The sequence below is a fragment of the Schistocerca cancellata genome, chromosome 3 (assembly GCF_023864275.1).
Source record: "Schistocerca cancellata isolate TAMUIC-IGC-003103 chromosome 3, iqSchCanc2.1, whole genome shotgun sequence".
In the NCBI taxonomy this organism is placed as follows: domain Eukaryota; kingdom Metazoa; phylum Arthropoda; class Insecta; order Orthoptera; family Acrididae; genus Schistocerca; species Schistocerca cancellata.
This window is the reverse complement of record NC_064628.1, coordinates 280,342,352-280,365,178: the sequence shown is the minus strand read 5'-3', so window position 1 is coordinate 280,365,178 and position 22,827 is coordinate 280,342,352. Positions and strand designations below refer to the sequence as shown.

The 22,827-nt window shown below is 39.5% G+C and overlaps 1 protein-coding gene and 1 pseudogene across 1 annotated transcript in view; both read left to right on the top strand.

Annotated features, from left to right (window-relative positions):
- The window catches only part of LOC126174941 (protein spartin), a 130,699-nt gene that overhangs the window by 35,730 nt on the left and 72,142 nt on the right, over positions 1–22,827 (top strand). Inside the window, exons 3-5 of the mRNA XM_049921398.1 lie at positions 9,457–9,773; positions 11,292–11,426; positions 12,326–12,514. Of these exons, the coding sequence (XP_049777355.1) occupies positions 9,457–9,773; positions 11,292–11,426; positions 12,326–12,514 (641 nt within the window). The remainder of the gene's footprint in view (positions 1–9,456; positions 9,774–11,291; positions 11,427–12,325; positions 12,515–22,827) is intronic.
- LOC126177829 (5S ribosomal RNA) lies at positions 21,081–21,197 on the top strand (annotated as a pseudogene).

Here is a 22,827-nt window from a genome sequence, read left to right as displayed (position 1 = left end):
ATGTAGGCTTATGTGGAAGTGAACTATGAATTATAAACTGTTCAGACAAGAAGGGAGCAGAACCTTTTCAAATCTAGTGCTGAAGATTTGATGGATAGATCAAGTAACTGATTGGTTGGTAGGACCTCGGGCATCAAGGGACAGATGAGCTGGTACTAGACTAAAGTGTGATTGATAACAATTGTCGAGGGAGGACTGGATCCAGTAAGAAGGCTTAAATAGATGTAGGTTGTAAAGACTTGCATGAAACACATGAGTTTGGAGGGCTGTATGACACCAGTCTTTGGATTGATGACTTCAATAACAACAATTGTAGAGGGAGGACTGAATCCAGTAAGAAGGTTTAAATGGGTGTAGGTTGTAAAGACTTGCATGAAACAGATGAGTTTGGAGGGCTGCATCACATCAGTCTTTGGATTGATGACTTCAACAACAACTTGTTACTTTGCGGCTGCATTTTGATTTACCTTTTGTGAGACTTGACAGCATTAATAGTGAATAATGATATTTTTTTCTTCAAGTGTTGTAGCTGTGGACAGTACTATTCTTCTTGAATGGACAGCGATGGATACTATATTTGTAAGTGATAAGTTTCCCCAGAAAATTATCCCATAGACTAATAAATGTAAATACACCAAACATGTTATTATGATGACTGGTTGATTTCAAAATTTTTTAATTATGTGGTAAACAATCAACTGCCCAGTTGTTTTCACCAACTGTGTTATCAGAGTGTATCAGAGTGTATCAGTTGCTATATTTAATGTCATATTTTGCTCAGTGTTGAGGGCAATGGACTGAATGGAACGTCATCTGGCTTGATTGTTCATCTCATCTGATTCCTCAAATGCTACGCCAACCATTCAGCATTTGTACCACATGCACAAGTCAGACAAAAGCACCCAGGATACCCTTTGCCCGTTGCAGGTAAGGAGATAATTGTACCATTCTCCCAGATAACAGATGTCATAGGAGACCATCCCTACAATTATCCATGAATCTGGCTTCTATACTGCCTGCAAAAAAAATGTGAAGCACCCAGAGTTGGAGGAGGAAACAAAACTTCACAGACTGAGAGAGTATGTAATGATATTTCAGTGATTACAAAATAGAACTCACAAGTTGTTGGATAGTCGAAAGCCCTCATTTTACCATCTGGCACTTTAGTACCATTCTTGCTATGCCTTGTCGGTCCATGAAGGACATGGCCACACAGTCTTGTGACGTCCAGTTCAGCACTGCAGTTGTAAAATTGTCTAATGCCATGGTAGCATCCCCATCTCCTCCTCCTACAGCTGTGCAAAAAGCCACCAAATTTTCACCCCAGCATTGAAATCACCTGCTACACTGCTGGTAGGCCAGAAGGGCAAAAGGAATACTCCTGCAAAGACTTGTTATGCCCCTCCAGCCAACAGCTGTCTGAGTCTTCACCTGCTACGATAAAGGCTCTAACAAATCAAATAAAGGCAAACGGTCTTTTCCTTCCCTGGCTTGGAGAGCCTCTTCAACGGTTTCACCATGTGATACCCTCACCCAGCTGACCTCCATTTGACTGGTGCACACCGCCTATTGTTTTTCTGCTCTGGAATCCACAGGCCAACCCAGGAAGAATGCTGATGCCTCTGTAGATTTCATGGACCAGGCTCCTCCAGCTTCTCTGCCCTGTAGCAGTGAGTCTTTAAAGCCTGGCACTTTGCAGCCACCAAGGTGACTAGCCTTCCTTTCTTCCCTTCTCCCCATTCTCCATTATTCCCCATTATTACCCTTCTCCAATGGAATGTTCACGGCATTAGGTCCACAAGGAGGAATTACAGCTGCTCTTGGAATCACATCATCTGGTTCTTTGCTGCCACTTTCACCTCCTGTGTTTCCTCCTGTTCCACCTTGACCTCCTTCTGAATATGGCATTCCATCTCATGGAGGAGTCGTGTTGCTCATTTGGGATGATATCCATAACCAAACCATCTCACTGAGCACCCGACTGCAAGTTGTTGCAGTCCATATTTTCCTTCCTCGCTACACCTTTTCCCTGTGTAATGTCCAAACTCCTCTGTCATTTGTTGTCACCATGACAGACTTCCCCTAATTTATTGGTCAACTCCCTCATTCCTTTTCACTGCTTAGTGACTTTAAAGTGCACCATCCTCTTTGGGGATCTTAAAGAACCTGTCCGAGAGGTGCTGTCTTGGCTGACCTCAATCAACTCAGCCTCATCTGCCTTAACTCTGGAGCACTCATGTTCCTTTCAGACTCCACAGACACCTATTCTAATTTGGACCTCTCATTCTGCACTGCCCAGCTTGCCCATCATCTCAGATAGTTCTTTCTCTCTGACATGTACTCGACCAACCATTTCCCAAGTTTTATCCATGTGCCGACTCCTACCCCACCACACACCGTTGGGTGGCTTGCGGAGTATAAATGTAGATGTAGATGTAGATGTACTTATAAACCCAATTGGCAGCTTTCTAAGGCCGACTGGAGGCTTTACTCCTCCCTGGCAACCTTCGACAAACAACATATCCCCTGTTCCGATGACCAGGTAGTGTACATTACAAACATTATCGTTACTCCCACAGAACATTCCGTACCTCATACTTCCTCTTTACCGTGCCATGTTCCGGTCTCCTGGTAGACTGAGGTATGCCACAATGCGATTAGAGTATATAGACATGCTCTCCGTGTTTTTACCAGTCATCCTACGATGGTGAACTGTATTCATTATAAACAGTTGCATGTGCTGTGTCGTCACATTCTTCAGGATAGCAAAAATGGTAGCTGGATTTCATTTACTAGTTTTTTTAACAGTTTCACTCCCTCTTTCCTGTTGTCTGGAGAAACTTCCTTCAGCTCATTGAGACCAAGGTTATTCCCTGATTTCCAGCCTGACCATAGCAGATGATGTCATTGTGGCCCTATTGCTATCTCCAACTCCTTAGGCTGCTATTTTGTGAAAATTTTGAGCCCTACCCACTATCAACCCTCCTTCCTCTTTCAGAAACATGTTGAGGAGGCTTGGGTGATACCCTTCTCCTTTCAGAATTGTGAATGCTACAAAGCCACTCTTACTATGAGGGAGGTAGACCATGCATGCACTTCATCCTGAACTTCTGCCCTAGGGAAGGACACCTACAGATGTTGCAGCACCTTTCTCTTGCGGGCAACCACTTTCTACTTCATATGTACAACTGTATTTAGTCAGATGGCATGTTTCCCAGATGCTGGTATGACTATCCATATCTAAACATGGTAAGGACAAACACCTTCATTCTAGCTACCGCCCCATTTCTCTCACCAGCTGTGTTTGCAAGATGATGGAACATATGATACCTGGCCAACTGATGTGGTGCCTCAAGTCTTGCACTCTACTAACAAGTGCACAATGTGGATTTTGAGCATGCTGTTCTCAGTTGATCATCTCGTTACTTTGTCAACACATGTCATGAATGGTTTTATGTGGAAATACCAGACTGTGGCTGTTTTTTGATTCAGAGAATGGCTACAACACCTGCTGGAGGACTGTTATCCTCTGTACTCTATATACATTGTGCTTCTGAGACCGCCTGCCCCTTTTCCTTTGGGAATTTTTAAAAGACAGAGTTTTTATGGTACATGTGGGTATGGTCTTGTCGGACACCTTTTTCTGGGAGAATAGGGTGCATCAAGGCTCCGTCCTCAGCATCATCCTCTTTGCTATAGCCATTAACCCTAATATGGCCTCTCTCTGACCAGACAGCTCCAGCTCCCTTTTTATCGATGGCTTTGTGATCTATTGCAGTTCTCCAAGGACAATGGCTTTTGCTTTTCCACTAAAAAAACCATTTTTATGAATTTCTGATGGCACTGTGGTTTTCTTCCACTATCTTTAAATCTTAGACACGTTGCTCTTCCACTCGTTGAAACTATGAAATTCCTGGTGCTCATGCTTGACAGAAAACTTTCTTGATCCTTCCACGTGTCTTACCTGGCCACATGCTGTTCCCTGTTCCCCATTGTCGTACTTGTTACCAGCGGTACTACCTAGGGAGCAGATCAGACCACCCTCCACCGATCCATTACCCATTTGAAACTAGACTATGGGTGTTTTTTTTTTTATTAATCTGTACATCCGTCCATCTTATGCTGTCTTAATACAATCCACCATCATGAAAATATTTGGCCATTGGCAACTTTTACACTAACATGGTTTTGAGAGTCTCTAGCTTAAATCCACACTACCTGCCATGTTCCCATTGGGTATGAACCCTTCACTGCCTTGGCTTTGTGCGGCTACCCATGTTCATTTTGGACCTCATTCACTTCCCGTGGAAACTAATCTGGATTTGATCTATCACTGTAGGTTTCTAGACCTTCAGTGCAACTTGACGATAACACCTTCATGTACACTGATGGCCTTAAGACTAACTGTGGTGTCGGGTGTGCCTTTGTCATTGGCACGGACCATTTTTGGTATCAGCTGCTCAGTATTTATAGCAGAGCTCTTCACCCTCTATCAGACCACCCATTACATCCAGCAACCCAGGCTTTTTAATTATGTTATTTGCTCAAATTTTCCTAGTGCCATACAGAGCATCTGTGTGCTGTACACAGTTTAACCCTTAGTGCACTGTGATGTTCATGTGGGTTACTGATCACATCGGTCTGTCGGGAAATGAGGCTGTTGATGCTGCTGCCAAGGCTGCAGTCCTCCTATGTCAGCCTTGGGATGATCTCTGTGTGTTGCCATCTGTCAGCAGGTGGTGTCACTTTGGCATCACCACTGGTCTTCCTTCACAGGAACAAGCTCTGGAGATTAAACCCCTCCGAGCTGTTTGGCCAACCTCCTCTCGGCCCTCTCACTGCGAGGAAATAATTTTACCCAGGTTGTGTACTGGGCGCTGTCATTTTAGCCATCACCATTTGTTAAGCAGTGATCCCCCACCACTTTGTGCTAATTGTTGTCAACCTCTGACAATTCACCATTTCCTGACTGAATGCCCTTTTTTTAACCACTCATGTTCTACTGTATGTTTGCGTCTGAGTTATGGGCCATTTTAGTAAACTCTGTGGAGGCACTCAACTGCATTTTACTTTTATACATCGTAGCAATGTGGGCAAAGGACATTTAATTTTTGGCTTGGGACCTCTGCTGTCTCTGTGGCGTATTTTGTGGACCTTTCTCCAAGAGGAAATCCTTGTTTTTATCACTCTTTCCTTCCATTGATTGGGCTTAATGTATACTCGCTTTTAACTTCTTTCACTTTTTACTCTTGTATGGTTATGACATGGGTGCTTATGACCTTAGTTGTTTGTGCTCCCTAAAACAAAACCTGCAAACCCCCAGCAGTCCATGCTTTAGCCTCACTATCACTCCATATGGAGCTGTCTGCTTTTCTCTGACAAATGATGTGGAGTGATACGAAATGTTGCAGTGAGTCCATTACTTTTCTCAGGTTTCACAGTTTGGTGATCCTACTTTGTGGTGGTCAGATGTGGTCAACTGGAACCTTTATCATGAATATATATGCCCTCACATTCCCATGCAGTCAAATATTGGGCTACTGTCATCTGGATATTGCACTATTTGATCAGATGACCAAATGGAGATCCACAATGAGGCCCTTCCAAATTCTGTCAGGTTCTGATAATGCTGTCTCATGAGTAAATGGCATCTCCATGTTTATCAGCGATCACTCAACATTTGACATTTTCCACAATGATTATGTCCACTACCGGGCCAGGTAATAAATTAAACATGAACAACAGTCGTGCTCTCTGGTTACCTTTCTCCCTGCCACAGAGAATTGCAACTCTTAATTATTTACATACTCACAGTATGCTTTGGTAAAGTGATGTGTCACTCAGAGTCTACCTAAATTACAAATGATGGTTGTGACACTTGAAAGTATTTTTATTAGTCAAGCAATTTAGGATCACAAACTGTTTGGAAGATTTTGTCATCTGTCTTTGTATGTACATGGATATGGATAAACATCATGCATCTTCATTGTGAGACAGCAGTTGCAGCTTTATCATGACTTGTGGTACAAAGGGCATTGAAAAAGTTTTGCACAGTCCTCTCTAATTTTATTTTTTGCTGGAGGAGAATGAAATTTTTTGTGAACATACTTGGAACATTTAGCTATACACTGAACCTACTCAATGTAGCCCCCATCAGCTGTTACGCATCTGGCCCAACGCTCTTTCCATGCACTTTGGTAAAATTCTGGGGGATTGACTTTTACACCATTGCCTGACACAGGAAATAAGGTCTTTCTCGCCATCAAATGTTGTACCATGCAGGTGGCCCTTCAGACGACTAAAAAGGTAAAAATCAGACTGAGCCAAGTCCGGATTGTAAGGAGGATGAGGAACAATTTTCCAATCCATTGTCCTAATTTTCTCCTGTGTCACAAGGGCTGTATGGGGTTTGGCATTGTCATGGTGTAGTCTGATGATCTGACCCTGAAGCCGTGGTCTGTGGGTCTTGATGGCATGTCGCAGCTTGTCCAATGACAAAAAGGCCCGGTCCCAGTTAATTGTGGAGCCAGGTTCCAAAACATCAATGAAAATGACACCACACCTGTGGCAGTTCCTCCTGCTTTATTTCTCTCTTCGTTTGTTGTCCTTGGTGTTGACGTACTACATTGCTACACTGGCAGAAAAAATGGGTTATGGATTCCGACACTGACTACCGCAAATTATGTAGCCAACAGGTGCACAGTTGTGTTTCATAGTACTTTAATTTCACTGTTCACAAGCCCCCAATAATACACAATTATGTGGTCAGTGCACTATTATTTAACCTTTGATAAGCCTCATTAATAGCTAGCAGGTGAAACTCCACATACTGCTACAATAGTTTCTTGTTAAACATCTACGAGGAGTAAAAACATAACCACAAAGTTCACAGTTCTTGAAGAATAATCGGGTACATATGGAGCAGACACATGGCCTAATTGTTTAACACTCATTCTACAGTTAATATGAATCATTGTTATTGCTCTAACCAGCACAGGTTACTTGTCAGAAACTTGGCTGTGGACTGACTGTCTCATGACCAAAAATCTGGCCCTTGTATATCATCACAATAATAGGTGCTGAAACTACACATTGTTCGAAGTGTAAATTACAGAAATTACAATTGAAACTTCACTCATTAAATTAAGTGAATACATTGACAAATTGCATCTTTTTAACAGTGTCTTCTACTACTAGGGTTAAGCCAATTAAATTAAGTGAATACATTGACAAATTGCATCTTTTTAACAGTGTCTTCTACTACTAGGGTTAAGCCAAATTATTTGTTTAAATCATGAAATTAACAAATATAGTTATGCAAACAATACTTTTGACAAAACTGCTAATTACTTTGGAATTAATGAAGAGCTGATTTTGCTAACATGTTTTCAAATAGAGCCAAATAGATACTTAAAGATTGCTAGCATTTCTTCTTCCAAATGTTTACAATTATTACAGAATTTATATTTGTTTATATGTCAACAATAGAATTTAAGTTATGAAACAATCACTGATTTCACCCTATACTGAAAGATACTAACTAGGAAAAGTCAAAATAAATTAGAAAAATCAATTACGTATGTAAAACTAAGCACAAAATTTGATCTGGTGTTATATTCTTTGAAACTGAGAGCCAACCTTTTTCTTTTATGAAAATACAGATTATATTCACGTATGCTAATGGTAAATAGTTCAAAGTGAAGAAATGAATTTAAGGAGGCAGATGGCAAAATAAGAGGGAAATTAAAATTATCCCAGCCTGCTTCATCACACCCTGATCTCAGAAGGAGGAGGCCATCACCTTTCGGCCTGCTGTCCATGAAAGTCTTTGTTTCTCCTTCAGAGGGGAACCTGGATGACACCCCTCCATGAATTGGGTCTTGCTCTCAGGTTCGGACAAAAACAACCATGTTTCATTCTGGGTAATTATGCCATCAAAACACTGTTTCCAATCTTCAGTAAAGGTCTTCATTAGACCCTCGCACTCATTCTTCCTCATCTTTTCATTTCTCTTGTCAGTAATCTAGGCACCCAACGTGCATAGATTTTTCTGTACCCTAGTGACTGTACCAGTGGTACCACATTACCCAATGACAAACAAGTCATTTCAGCAAGCTGTTGTGTCGTCACACATCTGTCATTTTGGATTATTTGATCAGTGGTCTCCTTATTCACATTACTCACTGCCATCGATGGTCTACTGCATCATGGATTGTCCAGTAGAGAGAAATCACCTTCTTTAAACCTCTGCAACCACCACTGGATACTGCTGTGATCTGCTGAGTTCTCCCCATAAACAGGGAGCAACTTCCTGTGTATCGATGTGACAGAGTCATCGCTGGTCTTCAAGAGGAACTCCATAACCGACCGTTGTTGCAACCAGACATCTACTTCATAGTTCATTATAGCTCACCTGTAAATAGAAGAAAATACTTTTATAATACCAACATATAGCTAAATGTTCCAAGTATGTTCACAAAAAATTTCATTGTCCTCCTGCAAAAAATAAAAAAAATTAGAGAGGACTTTGCGAAACTTTCTGAATGCCCTTTGTACATGCTGACTCTTCACTGTTCCTTATACCAGTAGTCAGTCAACCACATTTCTGAAATGTTGTTTTAAATACTTTCATTTTAGTGGTGAATGTTCAATTGTGACATATTGCGCCTTATCACTACTACTGTTAATGTATAGAAAGTAAAGGTTTATGAGATTTAAGCTCACTTTCCCAACAAGAGAGTTGTATGGATTCTAATAACATCAGTGTTGAGAGGGGAAAAATGATGGGACCACTGGAGACCTTACCTTTTCTACATTTTTTTCCATGTTAGGTTCCAATGTATATTTTTTAAGACATATTTTCACCTTGACTGTATTTATTAGTTAATGTGTTTTTATGTATGCATTTTTCAAGCAAACATCCTTTGTCACAAATTGTACATAAAGTGCCATTGTGCATAGATGTATACTACTTATAACTGCCATATGCATTGGAAATCAAATACAGCAATCAAAGTGGACCAGGAATAAAACTAAATAATACCGTACAGTGGATACCAGACACAAAATAGAAAATCCTGTGAAATACTGCACAGTACTTTCTGTCACTTACACTGATGAGGCTTGTAACAGCTCTTCTGACGAGTCATGTCAGGAATACTACAGATAGTTTAACACCAACTTCTCTCTTTGTGATGGTTCACATTTCTGTATTTTTACTGTCAGGTTCCGTGCTTGCCTCAATAAGGAGAATATTTATGACCTTGACTTTCCCTTTTTCAGGTTTTATTGCTTCTTTGAAGCAATGTGTGTATGGTCAGAGGACATATGCTTTCTTATTTAACTTTTGCACCAAATAGCTATTTTACAGTGCTTTTTCCACATGTTGCTTGTAAAATAGAATCTTCACAACTTAAGCAGACTCTTGATTTGACAAATTTTGTTCTGTTAATCAAGGAAAGAAGTCTTGCACCGGATTAGTGATGCACAGGTCAGTGCAGCAGGGAGTGCATCATCTCAGCAGGCACCACCTTCTTATGAAGAGGCAATGTCGGCACCCAGTTCACCCGTTCCAGAGCCATCTCAGATCCAGACATATGAGGATTTGGGGAAAGCCCTGCAGAGGTTAAAGCCTGATAGCAGTAAGCTGTGTGATGAGATGCATGGGGAGCTACTGTTCACAGTGGATGGAGTTAGAATTTACTTTATCTCACCTGATGGTTCTGTCACATCTCCATCAGACCCTGCATCACTACAGATTGTACATGTGAAAGGTATGCTTATGATGGAGTTACTTTTGCAGAATTTGTGTTACTCATTCATTCCTAGGCAGCAGAGCTTCTGCTTTCATGTTTCTTGATGTTGTCAGATACTTTTGAATTGGAAGAAAGTGTCGGACGTTGGAGTGAATTGTTTGATTCCCTCAGTGTAAGAGAACCCTAGCAAACTCTACTTTCTTACTTTCATTCCATGTTCAACCAAAATCCTTTACAACAACAAAAATAATAAGAAACTGCTATCATCCAGTAAGCTTGTGGTGTTGTACTTGTTTTCCTTCAATTAAGACTTAAGATATACTAGAAAATGCTTCCTCAGTTATTGCATTGCAAACTCACATCTGGTTGTTGAGTGCTAATGAATAAATTTGTGCTATATCGTTAGCAAAAACTTCCCAGTTAAGCAAGTGGTTCATAAACTGAAAAGAAGTGTTGAGAAAAAGGAGTACATGAATGTTGGATACGTACAGTGAGACTTTTTGCTGTGTTATTTTGGTTTATAAAATTTTGTATTTAAATTTGCAAGTGATATTGTAAAACAGTGGTGATGGTGTAAGACAACGATATACCAATATACAGGTATGAATAAGTAAAAATATTTTCGTTGTACCAATCTACAGCAGATGTGCTATAATGATTGCCCCTGTGAGAACAGTTAACCAGAAAGAGTACTTTGGTATTGTCCATTGTACACATCATTATTCAGAAAATTGTCTTTGGTTGGCATTAGTTCAGAATTGATGATCAGTATCATAGACAACAGAAATAGTGGTCCAATGGACACATTATTTCTGACAGGTGGAAATTATGCAGAATGTTAAAAACAACATTTTCAATGATTTTGTGGCAGTAGATTACTATTGCGTTCACTGTAGTAATACAGAAGTAAAAGGGAATGAGAGTTCCCTGTCCAGAGAGCTGATGGTTAATATTTTCTGAGATTTTGCTGCTTTGTCTAAGGGTGGTGTCAAAACAGCAAAACTTTATAAAACATAATAGGTCTTTATGAAGGTTTGCTGTCAGAGCAGTGCTGTCAGATAAAATGGAGTAGATGAAAAAGTTTATCAAAAGGGATTTGAATTCTGTCAAAAGAAAATTCGCTTGTGAGGTCTGAATTCTCCATTACAAGGAATTGCTCCTCTCACCCCCCCCCCCCCCTCCCCCCTTTTCCCTGTTGCCTGTAAAACTGTCTTTTACGCAGGTTGCTGGTTGTGAAATGATACATCATTTGCCCTATTTTCCAGATAGGACATCCAATAATCTCTTTCTGTTTTGTGAACTTCAACTACCATTACATTGGAAACATTTCTCCAGCAGTGATAAGACTGAGTAACTTATCGTACCGAAATGCAAGCTTAGCCACTAATGGAATCTGGCAGATTGTATATTTCTGCAGTAAAGGGCTAATGGTATAATGACTGTTTCAGCTTTATATTGAGTAATGTATTTGCTTTTCAATAATATTCCTATATGTACTGGATTAAAAACTGAAGTCAAAGGAAAATTATGTTGCAGATGCAGAAGGAGAGGTGCCAAGTTATTACTTGCAGCTTGGCACATGGATTTATCCATTAATACCTGGTGTTTCGCCATGCTTTCGTACACAATACGGGGCTTTGATACTACCTGACTTGCATTCTGATGTTCCTGGTAAGTGTTATAATGTGTATTTGTGTAAAATAAAATCAATAGAATAGTGAATGCTCTTTATAGTGTGCAGATGAAAGTTAGGATGATTTAAAGGATGCACATTGGAAGGAAAGAATACTAATTTCAGATTATATAATTTATGTGAAAGATTACTATTGGCCACAGATAAAATTCTACAGTATTGGGTTTTAATTACTCAAGTTTGGACTGAGCATAAGTATTCTGCTTAATTGTGTAGTGTTAAGTAGATGCCAGCTTGCAGCAAATCATAAGCTTCTGTAGAAACACACAAGCAGCCAAAGATAATATGGATCAGGGGGTATACCGTATTCCCAGAAATTCATGAATTCAAGGACTCATAATGGAGAACCATAGATCTGCTTGCATGTGCTCCTCAGTGGCAATTATTTTCCCAATTACTTAAAGCCAGATTTAAAAAAGGTGACAGAGATACACACAGTGCTCTGTAGTACTCACTATATTAGTTATGTGCATCACTTCAGCTCAAAAATTGCTCCTTTTGGTGAGAGGTTGGCTGCAGTCATATCATGGTCTGCATCATACGATACTCAGTAGGACGAATGAAATGTCAGAAAATTTTGACTGGTATAGAAAAAAAACAAATAGGGAAATTGATAGTCTTTTCAGTTATCACTATTATTAGAAGAAATAAATGGCTAGTTAACTTATTCATAAGAAATTGATGAGTTGTTACAGTGTTGGACCAAAATGATTTCAACTTCAGTGTACATTTTTAAAATTTATAGCATTTCTATTTTCCTTTGTTCACTTGCAGTTTTATTGTGTTTACATGCTGTGTTTAAATCAGTGTAAAATAACTGCTGCCATACAGTAGCAGTTTTGGCAAATTATACGCAATATCATTGTTCACCAAACAGGTGCAGCTGTTGGACTGATCCTACCTGAGAATGCAGATGATTCATTGCTTGAGCTCTTGGATGACATCCTACAAGGTGTCATGCGCCAGGAGGCACCCCAGGCACTGCCTCGCATGGCGAGAGCAGCACCAGCTCTGCCACCTGCACCATATAGCTATAGTCAGAGAATCTCAGGCGCTCTCATCTCAGGTGAGCACGCATGTATTCAGTACTTATAGACTGCATTAATAGTTTATCATCATCATTGTTAAATCGTATGCACTATGTTAATGTCAACTTGTGGTGATTTAGCACAGTTATTATTTTCGCTTCATGTTAATAATAGTCGCTTAGAGGAAGCCTTCTTGGTTACCCAGGCCTGCCAACCCAAAGTTTGGTACAGATTTATTGATGACATCTTCATGATCTGGACTCACAGTGAAGAAGAACTCCAGAATTTCCTCTCCAACCTCAACTCCTTTGGTTCCATCAGATTCACCTGGTCCTACTCCAAATCCCATGCCACTTTCCTTGATGTTGAACTTCACCTGTCCAATGGCCAGCTTCACATGTCCGTCCACATCAAACCCACCAACAAGCAACAGTACCTCCATTACGACAGCTGCCACCCATTCCACATCGAACGGTCCCTTCCCTACAGCCTAGGTCTTCGTGGCAAACGAATCTGCTCCAGTCCGGAATCCCTGAAGCATTACACCAACAACCTGACAACAGCTTTCGCATCCCGCAACTACCTCCCGACCTGGTACAGAAGCAAATAACCAGAGCCACTTCCTCATCCTCTCAAACCCAGAACCTCCCACAGAAGAACCACAAAAGTGCCCCACTTGTGACAGGATACTTTCCGGGACTGGATCAGATTCTGAATGTGGCTCTCCAGCAGGGATACGACTTCCTCAAATCCTGCCCTGAAAATGAGATCCATCCTTCATGAAATCCTCCCCACTCCACCAAGAGTGTCTTTCCGCCATCCACCTAACCTTCGTAACCTCTTGGTTCATCCCTATGAAATCCCCAAACCACCTTCCCTACCCTCTGGCTCCTACCCTTGTAACCGCCCCCGGTGTAAAACCTGTCCCATGCACCCTCCCACCACCACCTACTCCAGTCCTGTAACCCAGAAGGTGTACACAATCAAAGGCAGAGCCACGTGTGAAAGCACCCACGTGATCTACCAACTGACCTGCCTACACTGTGATGCATTCTATGTGGGAATGACCAGCAACAAACTGTCCATTCGCATGAATGGACACAGGCAGACAGTGTTTGTTGGTAATGAGGATCACCCTGTGGCTAAACATGCCTTGGTGCACGACCAGCACATCTTGGCGCAGTGTTACACCGTCCGGGTTATCTGGATACTTCCTACTAACACCAACCTATCCGAACTCCGGAGATGGGAACTTGCTCTTCAATATATCCTCTCTTCCTGTTATCCACCAGGCCTCAATCTCCGCTAATTTCAAGTTGCCGCCACTCATACCTCACCTGTCATTCAACAACATCTTTGCCTCTGCACTTTTGCCTCGACTGACATCTCTGCCCAAACTCTTTGTCTTTAAATATGTCTGCTTGTGTCTGTATATGTGTGGATGGATATGTGTGTGTGTGCGAGTGTATACCCGTCCTTTTTTCCCCTTAAGGTAAGTCTTTCCGCTCCCGGGACTGGAATGACTCCTTACCCTCTCCCTTAAAACCCACATCCTTTCGTCTTTCCCTCTCCTTCCCTCTTTCCTGATGAGGCAACAGTTTGTTGCGAAAGCTTGAATTTTGTGTGTATGTTTGTGTTCGTTTGTGTGTCTGTCGACCTGCCAGCACTTTCATTTGGTAAGTCACATCATCTTTGTTTTTAGGTATATTTTTCCTTCGTGGAATGTTTCCTTCTATTATAACCATACTAGAGGTATATATGTACAAAAATGAAAGTATGAAAAGATTGTGTAAAACAAGTGGAGTCATTTGAAGAATATGGTAGTCATTTTCCCCTGTAAGAACGTACGTAATTTTTGTAATTATTTAGGTGTATTATCATCTCCAGTTTCACACCATATTTTGTGAAACAATACAACCTTTAAAACTAACTATAGGGAAGATGACGCTTAAATTGAATAACCAAGAGGGACCAGAAAATCTGACACTGTACTCCAGAGGTGATGGAAAAGCTTCACTGGTCTGCCTGAGCAAGTCTACTAGGATAAAAAAATAATTTACATCAAAATATAACAGTGTAACAAATATCATAGAACATTGTGAAATTATTAGAAACAAACTGACACCCAAAAGTGACAAACGTAATAATAATAATAATAATAATAATAACAATAACAATAATAACAATAACAATAACAATAATAATAACCCTGTGGAGGCCCGGGAAAAGAATAGGCCTCTGGTATGTTCTGCCAGTCGTAAAAGGCGACGAAAAGAACAAACCACTAATAGGGCTAACCCCCTTTTAGTGTGATTACTTGGTTCAGGACAGAACTAAAGAAGCCTCGGACAAGCGCCGTCATGGTCGGGGACGACGCTTGAACCCTATGCCCGCCCACAATGGTAACGACACTGCTAGCCAACTGGAAAATGATTTAAATCCAAATAGAGGTGTTTTGCAGGACATGATTCCTGCAACCACCCTAGAAGGAAAACAAAGACAGAGGATGAGATGGTCAGATGAAGTTAATCGACACCTCATGTTCTGTTATTACCAAGCAACAAACCTAGGAACCAACACAACTGGACACAGATCACTAGTATACACAACATTTATTACCAGATACCCGGAATTAAAATTTTTTAACAGAACAACGACTAGCTGATCAGATCCGTGTAATAATAAAAAATAACAGGATACCCCAGTCAGAATTAGAAAACACCAAACAACAAGTACAATAAATACTGGAACAAAATAATGTGCAATTAGAAGAAGAAGAAAATACAGTAATGGACTCTAACATCCCAGAGAAAACAAACAAAGAACAAAACGCGTCAATTAAACAATCGGAGGAAAACGAAATCTTAAGACAGCCACCAGAACAAGCACAAATAGAACACGAAGTGACACACATGTTAGATATAGAAGAAAAATTTCAGCTGACATATATAGAATACAAAGACACAAATACAGACATTAGACCATTCTTGCATAGACCACCAAATAACCCACAAGTCAAAACAACAATAACAACTATCAACACAATCATACACAACAAAATAAATGAAAATACAACTATGGAAGAGTTACAACTACTGGTTTATGTAGGAGCACTCACTACACTAAATATACACACTAGGCAGAGATCAGAACCAACCAACACACAGAAGAAACCCACAAAACCAGCATGGCAACACAGGCTACAGATCAGAATAGAAAAACTGAGAAAAGGCATCGGACAGCTAACAAAATTTATAAGAAATGAAATATCAGACAAAAAAACGAAAAAGGTTAGGTAAAATCTCACAACAAGAAGCAATAGAGCAATTAGATGAAAAGAAGCAGAAATTACAAGCATTGGCCAAACGACTTAGAAGATACAAAAAAAGTGAAAATAGAAGGAAACAAAACCAAACATTCAACACAAACCAAAAGAGATTTTACCAAACAATAGATAACACACACATTTAAATAGACAATCCACCAAACATAACAGTCATAGAACACTTCTGGAGTAACATATGGTCAAACCCGGTACAACATAACAGGCATGCACGGTGGATACAAGCAGAAACAGACTCATACAAGATTATGCCACAAATGCCTGAAGTGATAATTTTGCAACATGAAGTCACCCGAGTAATTAATTCTGCACACAATTGGAAAGCCCCTGGAAATGATAAAATAGCAAATTTCTGGCTAAAGAAGTTCACCTCAACACATTCACATCTGACTAAATTATTTAACAGTTACATTGCAGACCCATACACATTCCCTGATACACTTACACATGGAATAACTTATCTGAAACCTAAAGATCAAGCAGACACAGCAAACCCAGCTAAATATCACCCCATAACATGCCTACCAACAATCTACAAAATATTAACTTCAGTCATTACACAGAAATTAATGACACATACAACACAGAACAAAATTATAAATGAAGAACAAAGAGGCTGCTGCAAAGGAGCACGAGGATGTAAAGAATAACTGATAATAGATACAGAGGTGACATATCAAGCTAAAACTAAACAAAGGTCGCTACACTACGCATACATTGATTACCAAAAAGCTTTTGATAGTGTACCCCACTCATGGTTACTACAGATATTGGAAATATACAAAGTAGATCCTAAATTGATACAGTTCCTAAACATAGTAATGAAAAACTGGAAAACCACACTTAATATCCAAACAAATTCAGATAATATCACATCACAGCCAATACAGATTAAGCGTGGAATATACCAAGGGGACTCATTAAGTCCTTTCTGGTTCTGTCTTGCTCTGAACCCACTATCCAGCATGCTAAATAATACAAATTATGGATATAATATTACTGGAACATACCCACACAAAATCACACATTTGCTATACATGGATGATCTAAAACTAGTGGCAGCAACCAATCAACAACTCAACCAATTACTAAAGATAACAGAAGTATTCAGCAGTGATATAAATATGGCTTTTGGAACAGACAAATGTAAGAAAAATAGCATAGTCAAGGGAAAACACACTAAACAAGAAGATTACATATTGGATAACCACAGCGACTGCATAGAAGTGATGGAAAAAACAGATGCCTATAAATATCTAGGATACAGACAAAAAATAGGAATAGATAATACAAATATTAAAGAAGAATTAAAATAAAAATATAGGTAAAGACTAACAAAAATACTGAAAACAGAATTGACAGCAAGAAACAAGACAAAAGCTATAAATACTTATGCTATACCAATATTGACCTACTCATTTGGAGTATTGAAATGGAGTGACACAGACCTAGAAGCACTCAATACACTTACATGATCACAATGCCACAAATATAGAATACATCATATACATTCAGCAACTGAAAGATTCACATTAAGAGGAAAGGAAGGAGGAAGGGGATTTATCGACATAAAAAAACATACATTATGGACAGGTAGACAATTTAAGAAAATTCTTTCTAGAATGAGCAGAAACTAGCAAAATACACAAAGCAATCACTCATATAAATACATCGGCTACACCACTGCAATTTCATAACCACTTCTACAACCCTTTAGATCACATAACATCAACAGATACGAGGAAAGTAAATTGGAAAAAGAAAACACTACATGGCAGGCACCCGTATCATCTAACACAGCCACACATCAATCAAGACGCGTCCAACACATGGCTAAGGAAAGGCAATATATACAGTGAGACGGAAGGATTCATGATTGCAATACAGAATCCAACAATAAGCACCAGATATTACAGCAAGCATATTATTAAAGATCCCAATACCACAACAGATAAATGCAGACTTTGCATACAACAAATAGAAACAGTAGATCACATCACAAGCGGATGTACAATACTAGCAAATACAGAATACCCCAGAAGACATGACAATGTAGCAAAAATAATACATCAACAGCTTGCCTTACAACATAAACTTATAAAACAACACGTTCCCACATACAAGTATGCACCACAAAATGTACTGGAGAATGATGAATACAAATTATACTGGAACAGAACCATTATAACAGATAAAACAACACCACATAACAAACCTGACATCATACTCACCAATAAAAAGAAGAAATTAACACAACTAATCGAAATATCCATACCCAATACAACGAATATACAAAAGAAAACAGGAGAAAAAATTGAAAAATACATGCAACTGGCTGAGGAAGTCAAGGACATGTGGCATCAGGATGAAGTTGACATTATACCAATTATACTATCAACTACAGGAGTCATACCACACAATATCCACCAGTACATCAATGCAATACAGCTACATCCAAACTTATATATACAACTACAGAAATCCGTAACTATTGATACATGTTCAATTACCCGAAAGTTCCTAAATGCAATATAACATATACTGTACAGTTAAAAGGAAGTCACGCTTGATCAAGGTCCGCGTGACTTTCCATTTTTGACCAGTCATAACATCTGAGAAAAGAAAGAAATAATAATAATATACTCGGTTATTTATTTAGACCATCAGATCTCACTTGTACAAGATACACCTGGATGTTGGACAAACTTAAAATTTTTAGAACAAAGCTTCACTTTACCATATGTGATACAAATTTTTAGCCATAAATGATGCAACATTGCTGCACAAATTTGCTTATGTGTAATCATACACAGCTAACTTAGCACAGCACAGATCATCAGACTAGATCACAGTTAAGAAACTTAGTCAGCCGCACATGAACAATACTAGAAATTAAAAATAAAACACAAAAGCATAACAGCACAATTCAGATAAATTATATACTATAAACTTGTACATACTATAGTGCAGCCACATTTTAGACTAAGAGTACAAGAGACTGATGACCTCAGAAGTTAAGTCCCATAGTGGTCAGAGCCACTAAGAGTATAAGAACTTTTAGGACAAATTCAATTGTAGATATTCATGAACAGAATAAAAAGAATGCATTATTAAGATTTTTTTCTTTATTCCTAAATGCATTTCTGTTTTCCCTAATTTATGGTGGTAGTTTATTCCTAATAAGGAGCGAATTATTTAGTCTCACCTGAGTACTTTGGTAGTTCAGTTTTTGAATCTCTGCATATTAATCTAATTTATTGGGCACAGTTCTTGCATTTCCCTCTGTGACTACTGTAGAGTTCTGTAGTGTGTGCTGATAACCCTTGTTTGTCTGTGTGGTGTAGTTTTCCATAGTCTTTAGTATGACTGTGATTGCTGTGTGCAGATGCAAGCTGAATTGGTGACATTTTGCTCTCAGCTCCAGGGTGTGATGGCTTTGGTTACACAACTTGCATCTGAAGTGGATGGGCATCACTATTGCGGGCCAGCAAGGGAGTCCAACAGATATACACTAAGTCTGAGTCCACCAATCAGTCTGCAGCCCAGTTACTGCTCACATTGAGGTTCTCAAGAACAGGTCCATAAGTGAAGCTTTATTTTCTTTTACTGATCCAGTTCTAAGTGCGTTAAACATTCTGTCTCTGGTCTTTTCATAGTTCTGGTTAAAGCCTTTGACTTAGTCAGTCACTCTCTGCTGCTTGAAAAACTACAAATTCTTGGCATCAGAGGCAATTGCAATATGTGGTTTCAGACATACCTCAGTAACAGGAGGCAGGTGGTTGAATTCTCAAAGAAAGATGGCATCAGAGTTCTGTCCAATGAAACTATGATCAGTTGTGGTGCCCATCAAGGTTCAGCTCTAGGGCCTTAATTTTTCTTGCTATTTTTCAATGACCTGCCTCAAAATCTGCCGAATGCTTTACCTGTGTTGTTTCCAGATGACACAAATCTCCTTTTTCATAATCCATCTCTACAGATTGTTAAGGATGTAACAATAGATTGTATCAATGGACTAATTTTCTGGGTACACAAAAACAGACTACAATTTAAAAAAAAAGCAAAACTGCCCATATGCTTTTCAGTGCCTCTAAAAATCACTGTATGTAAATGGAACCCATACTAATTGACAGTGAAACAACAGAGCTAGTCAATGAGATCAAATTTCTTGGTGTGTGGTAAGATAATAACTTACAGTGGAATATTCACAGAGAAAAGCTACTAAAGAAATTGAGTAATCTGTGCTATGCTTTTCACATTCTTAGTCAGTCCTTGGACAACACCGGTTGGTCAGCTGGTACAGCCTGCAGTGACGTGGCCAGCCGCAGTTCACAAGTAAAAAGAGATGACCAGAGGAGCAATACAGTTTCGAATGTCATTTAATTTTTAAGCAGAATGAAATAACACACTACAAATCTCCCACAGTATGTTCCTTAGACGACTAGACGAAAACCACAACACATTATTGGTTTTAGCTAATGCACAATTGTAATTAAAAACAAGAATGATGAAAATTCCTGACTTAACCACAGGTTAATTTCTCCTATATAAGCCATGTGTAACGTAAGAGAGTATTGAAGGATTTCACCATATAGTTAAATATTGAAGCTACTGAAGGTATTAATTACAGTTAGTCATCTGGTACTCTCTTAGCTCCTTCCTAATTCGAATCCGAGAAATACATTACAGTTCTGGAAGTGTCACCTGCCATGCTGATAATGAGCCTGTCAACAACAGAATCTACAAAGCCAACCAGGCACAGTATTTTCTCTTCTTCTTTTATGACGATCCATTCTACATCCCACCAGCTTTTGGCAGTGACGTGTGAAATGATAATGAGCCTATCAACAACAGAATCCACGAAGCCAACCAGGTGCAGCATTTTCTCTTCTTCTTTTATGACGAGCCGCTCTATATCCTACCAGCGTTTGTCAGTGACGTGTGAAAAAGATGCATGCGTTAGTTCCAGTACGTCTGGCAACTTAACAGTCTTGTTACTTCTCGGGCCAAATCCCGCAGCTTGGCTCCAGTTCAGTTCTGTTGCATTCATATTGTAATAGTACAGTAGAAAATGTAAAAATGCAGCATTTGTATGTTGTGCTTGATGCTGTGAAAATGATTGTGTTTCATGTTTCTATGATGTTTATCTACCTCTGTGGTATAAAACAATGGACATAGTCCAAATAAAGAGGATTTGATTTTTCATTTTCGCCTTAAAAAATTAAGTTGTTATGTTTTCTTAATTTTAACAAATTTTATGAACAGGCAACAGCCTTGCCACAGTGGATACACCGGTTCCCGTGAGATCACCGAAGTGAAGCGCTGTCGGGCATGGCCGGCACTTGGATGGGTGACCATCCAGCCGCCATGCGCTGTTGCCATTTTTCGGGGTGCACTCAGCCTCGTGATGCCAATTGAGGAGCTACTCGACCGAATAGTAGCGACTCCGGTCAAAGCCAACCATCATAACGACCGGGAGTGCGGTGTGCTGACCACACGCCCCTCCTATCCGCATCCTCACCTGAGGATGATACGGCGGTTGGATGGTCTTGATGGGCTGCTTGCGGCCTGAAGACGGAGTGCTTTTATGAACAGTCTTTCATTAAAAATCTGTAATTAAGAATTTGTATTTGAAATGGAAACAGGAAATTCGTGTCCAATATGTAATTAGAAACAAGAAGACATGCATTATTCATAAAACATGATGATGAGTTTTATAATCATGAGTGGTAGGTATTTCAAATTGAATGAAAAAAACGGTATCGGGAAGATTTGAATCACCGCATGAATAACCATTTTTTGATTACATTCCATTCCACTACTGATTGCACTACACGTTCAGTGCTCATTCAGTTACCAACTGTGTTATATACAACACTTGAGAAAGCTTCAAAGCTGATTATCTCCATAAATTTATGAAAAACTTTAATAACACCCTATTTCTTGGCACTTTTTAACTGTGTTCCATGTGTGTGTTTCACTATGGAACAGAGCGCAACCTCAGCCATTTTCTTACTGCACATTAGCAGTGCGACAATCAGGGCACAATGCTGCAGAGGCTGTGACTGTACATGATTTTTTAAATAAAAACTACATAGCTAAAGCATGATTAAGAAAAAGTGTGATGGCTATTAATTCATTTGAATATCTTAAAGTTTCATTGAACATAACTTGGTAATAAGATATCTAATACATAAGTAGGACCTACTTCCAAGAGTGTAACGAAACCAGTGCGGCGTGCAATGGCTTCTGACCAATCATTGCATTTGTGTTTGTTTACATAGGTTTATTCTTATGATGGACGGATTATACTCTGCTGATGACAGTTTCCATGAGCTTCCAAAAGAACTGAAAAATGAGGTTGAAAGTCAGATTTTCAAATCTATCCAGAAAACTTTCCTTGTGGCACTCTATTTCAGTCTTTTCCACCATTCCTGCTCCTGTCTATAGTCTTTGTTGTGTACAGATCCATATCCACTGTAAATTTAATAAAGGAAGCAAATAACACCGATTTTGTGACATCGTCCTACAGGAGGCAGCAATCAACCTGTGGTACAGCTGACATTATTCTGACTGAGCATGCTTGCGACCAATGAAATCTGCAGGAAGTCTTTCACACGTAGGATGACCTAATAAGGGTTACCACCAAAGAGTGGGACAGGCTTGAGCAGCAGTATCTCAACCAAATAGTAGACAACATGCCAAGAAGGTTCCAAACCTGTTACAGTGAACAATGTGGAGTTAAAGGTTATTGAATGTTACCCAACAACATATTCCGATGTGCAAAGGTGTACACTTCTGAACAGACAACCTCTATTGTGAGTAATTCTTTGATTCTTTGTTCCTCTTGAATCTAAGCCTACACGTTTGTAGGTATACAGGTGTTTCAAGTGCAGTTTACTTAGAAAGTTTCTAGAATCAACTTTAAATGATGAACTTAGGAACATTGTACAACTCCCTGTGTATCACTCCCATAGTGATCACAAAGTCAAGAATAGACTAACTGTAGCA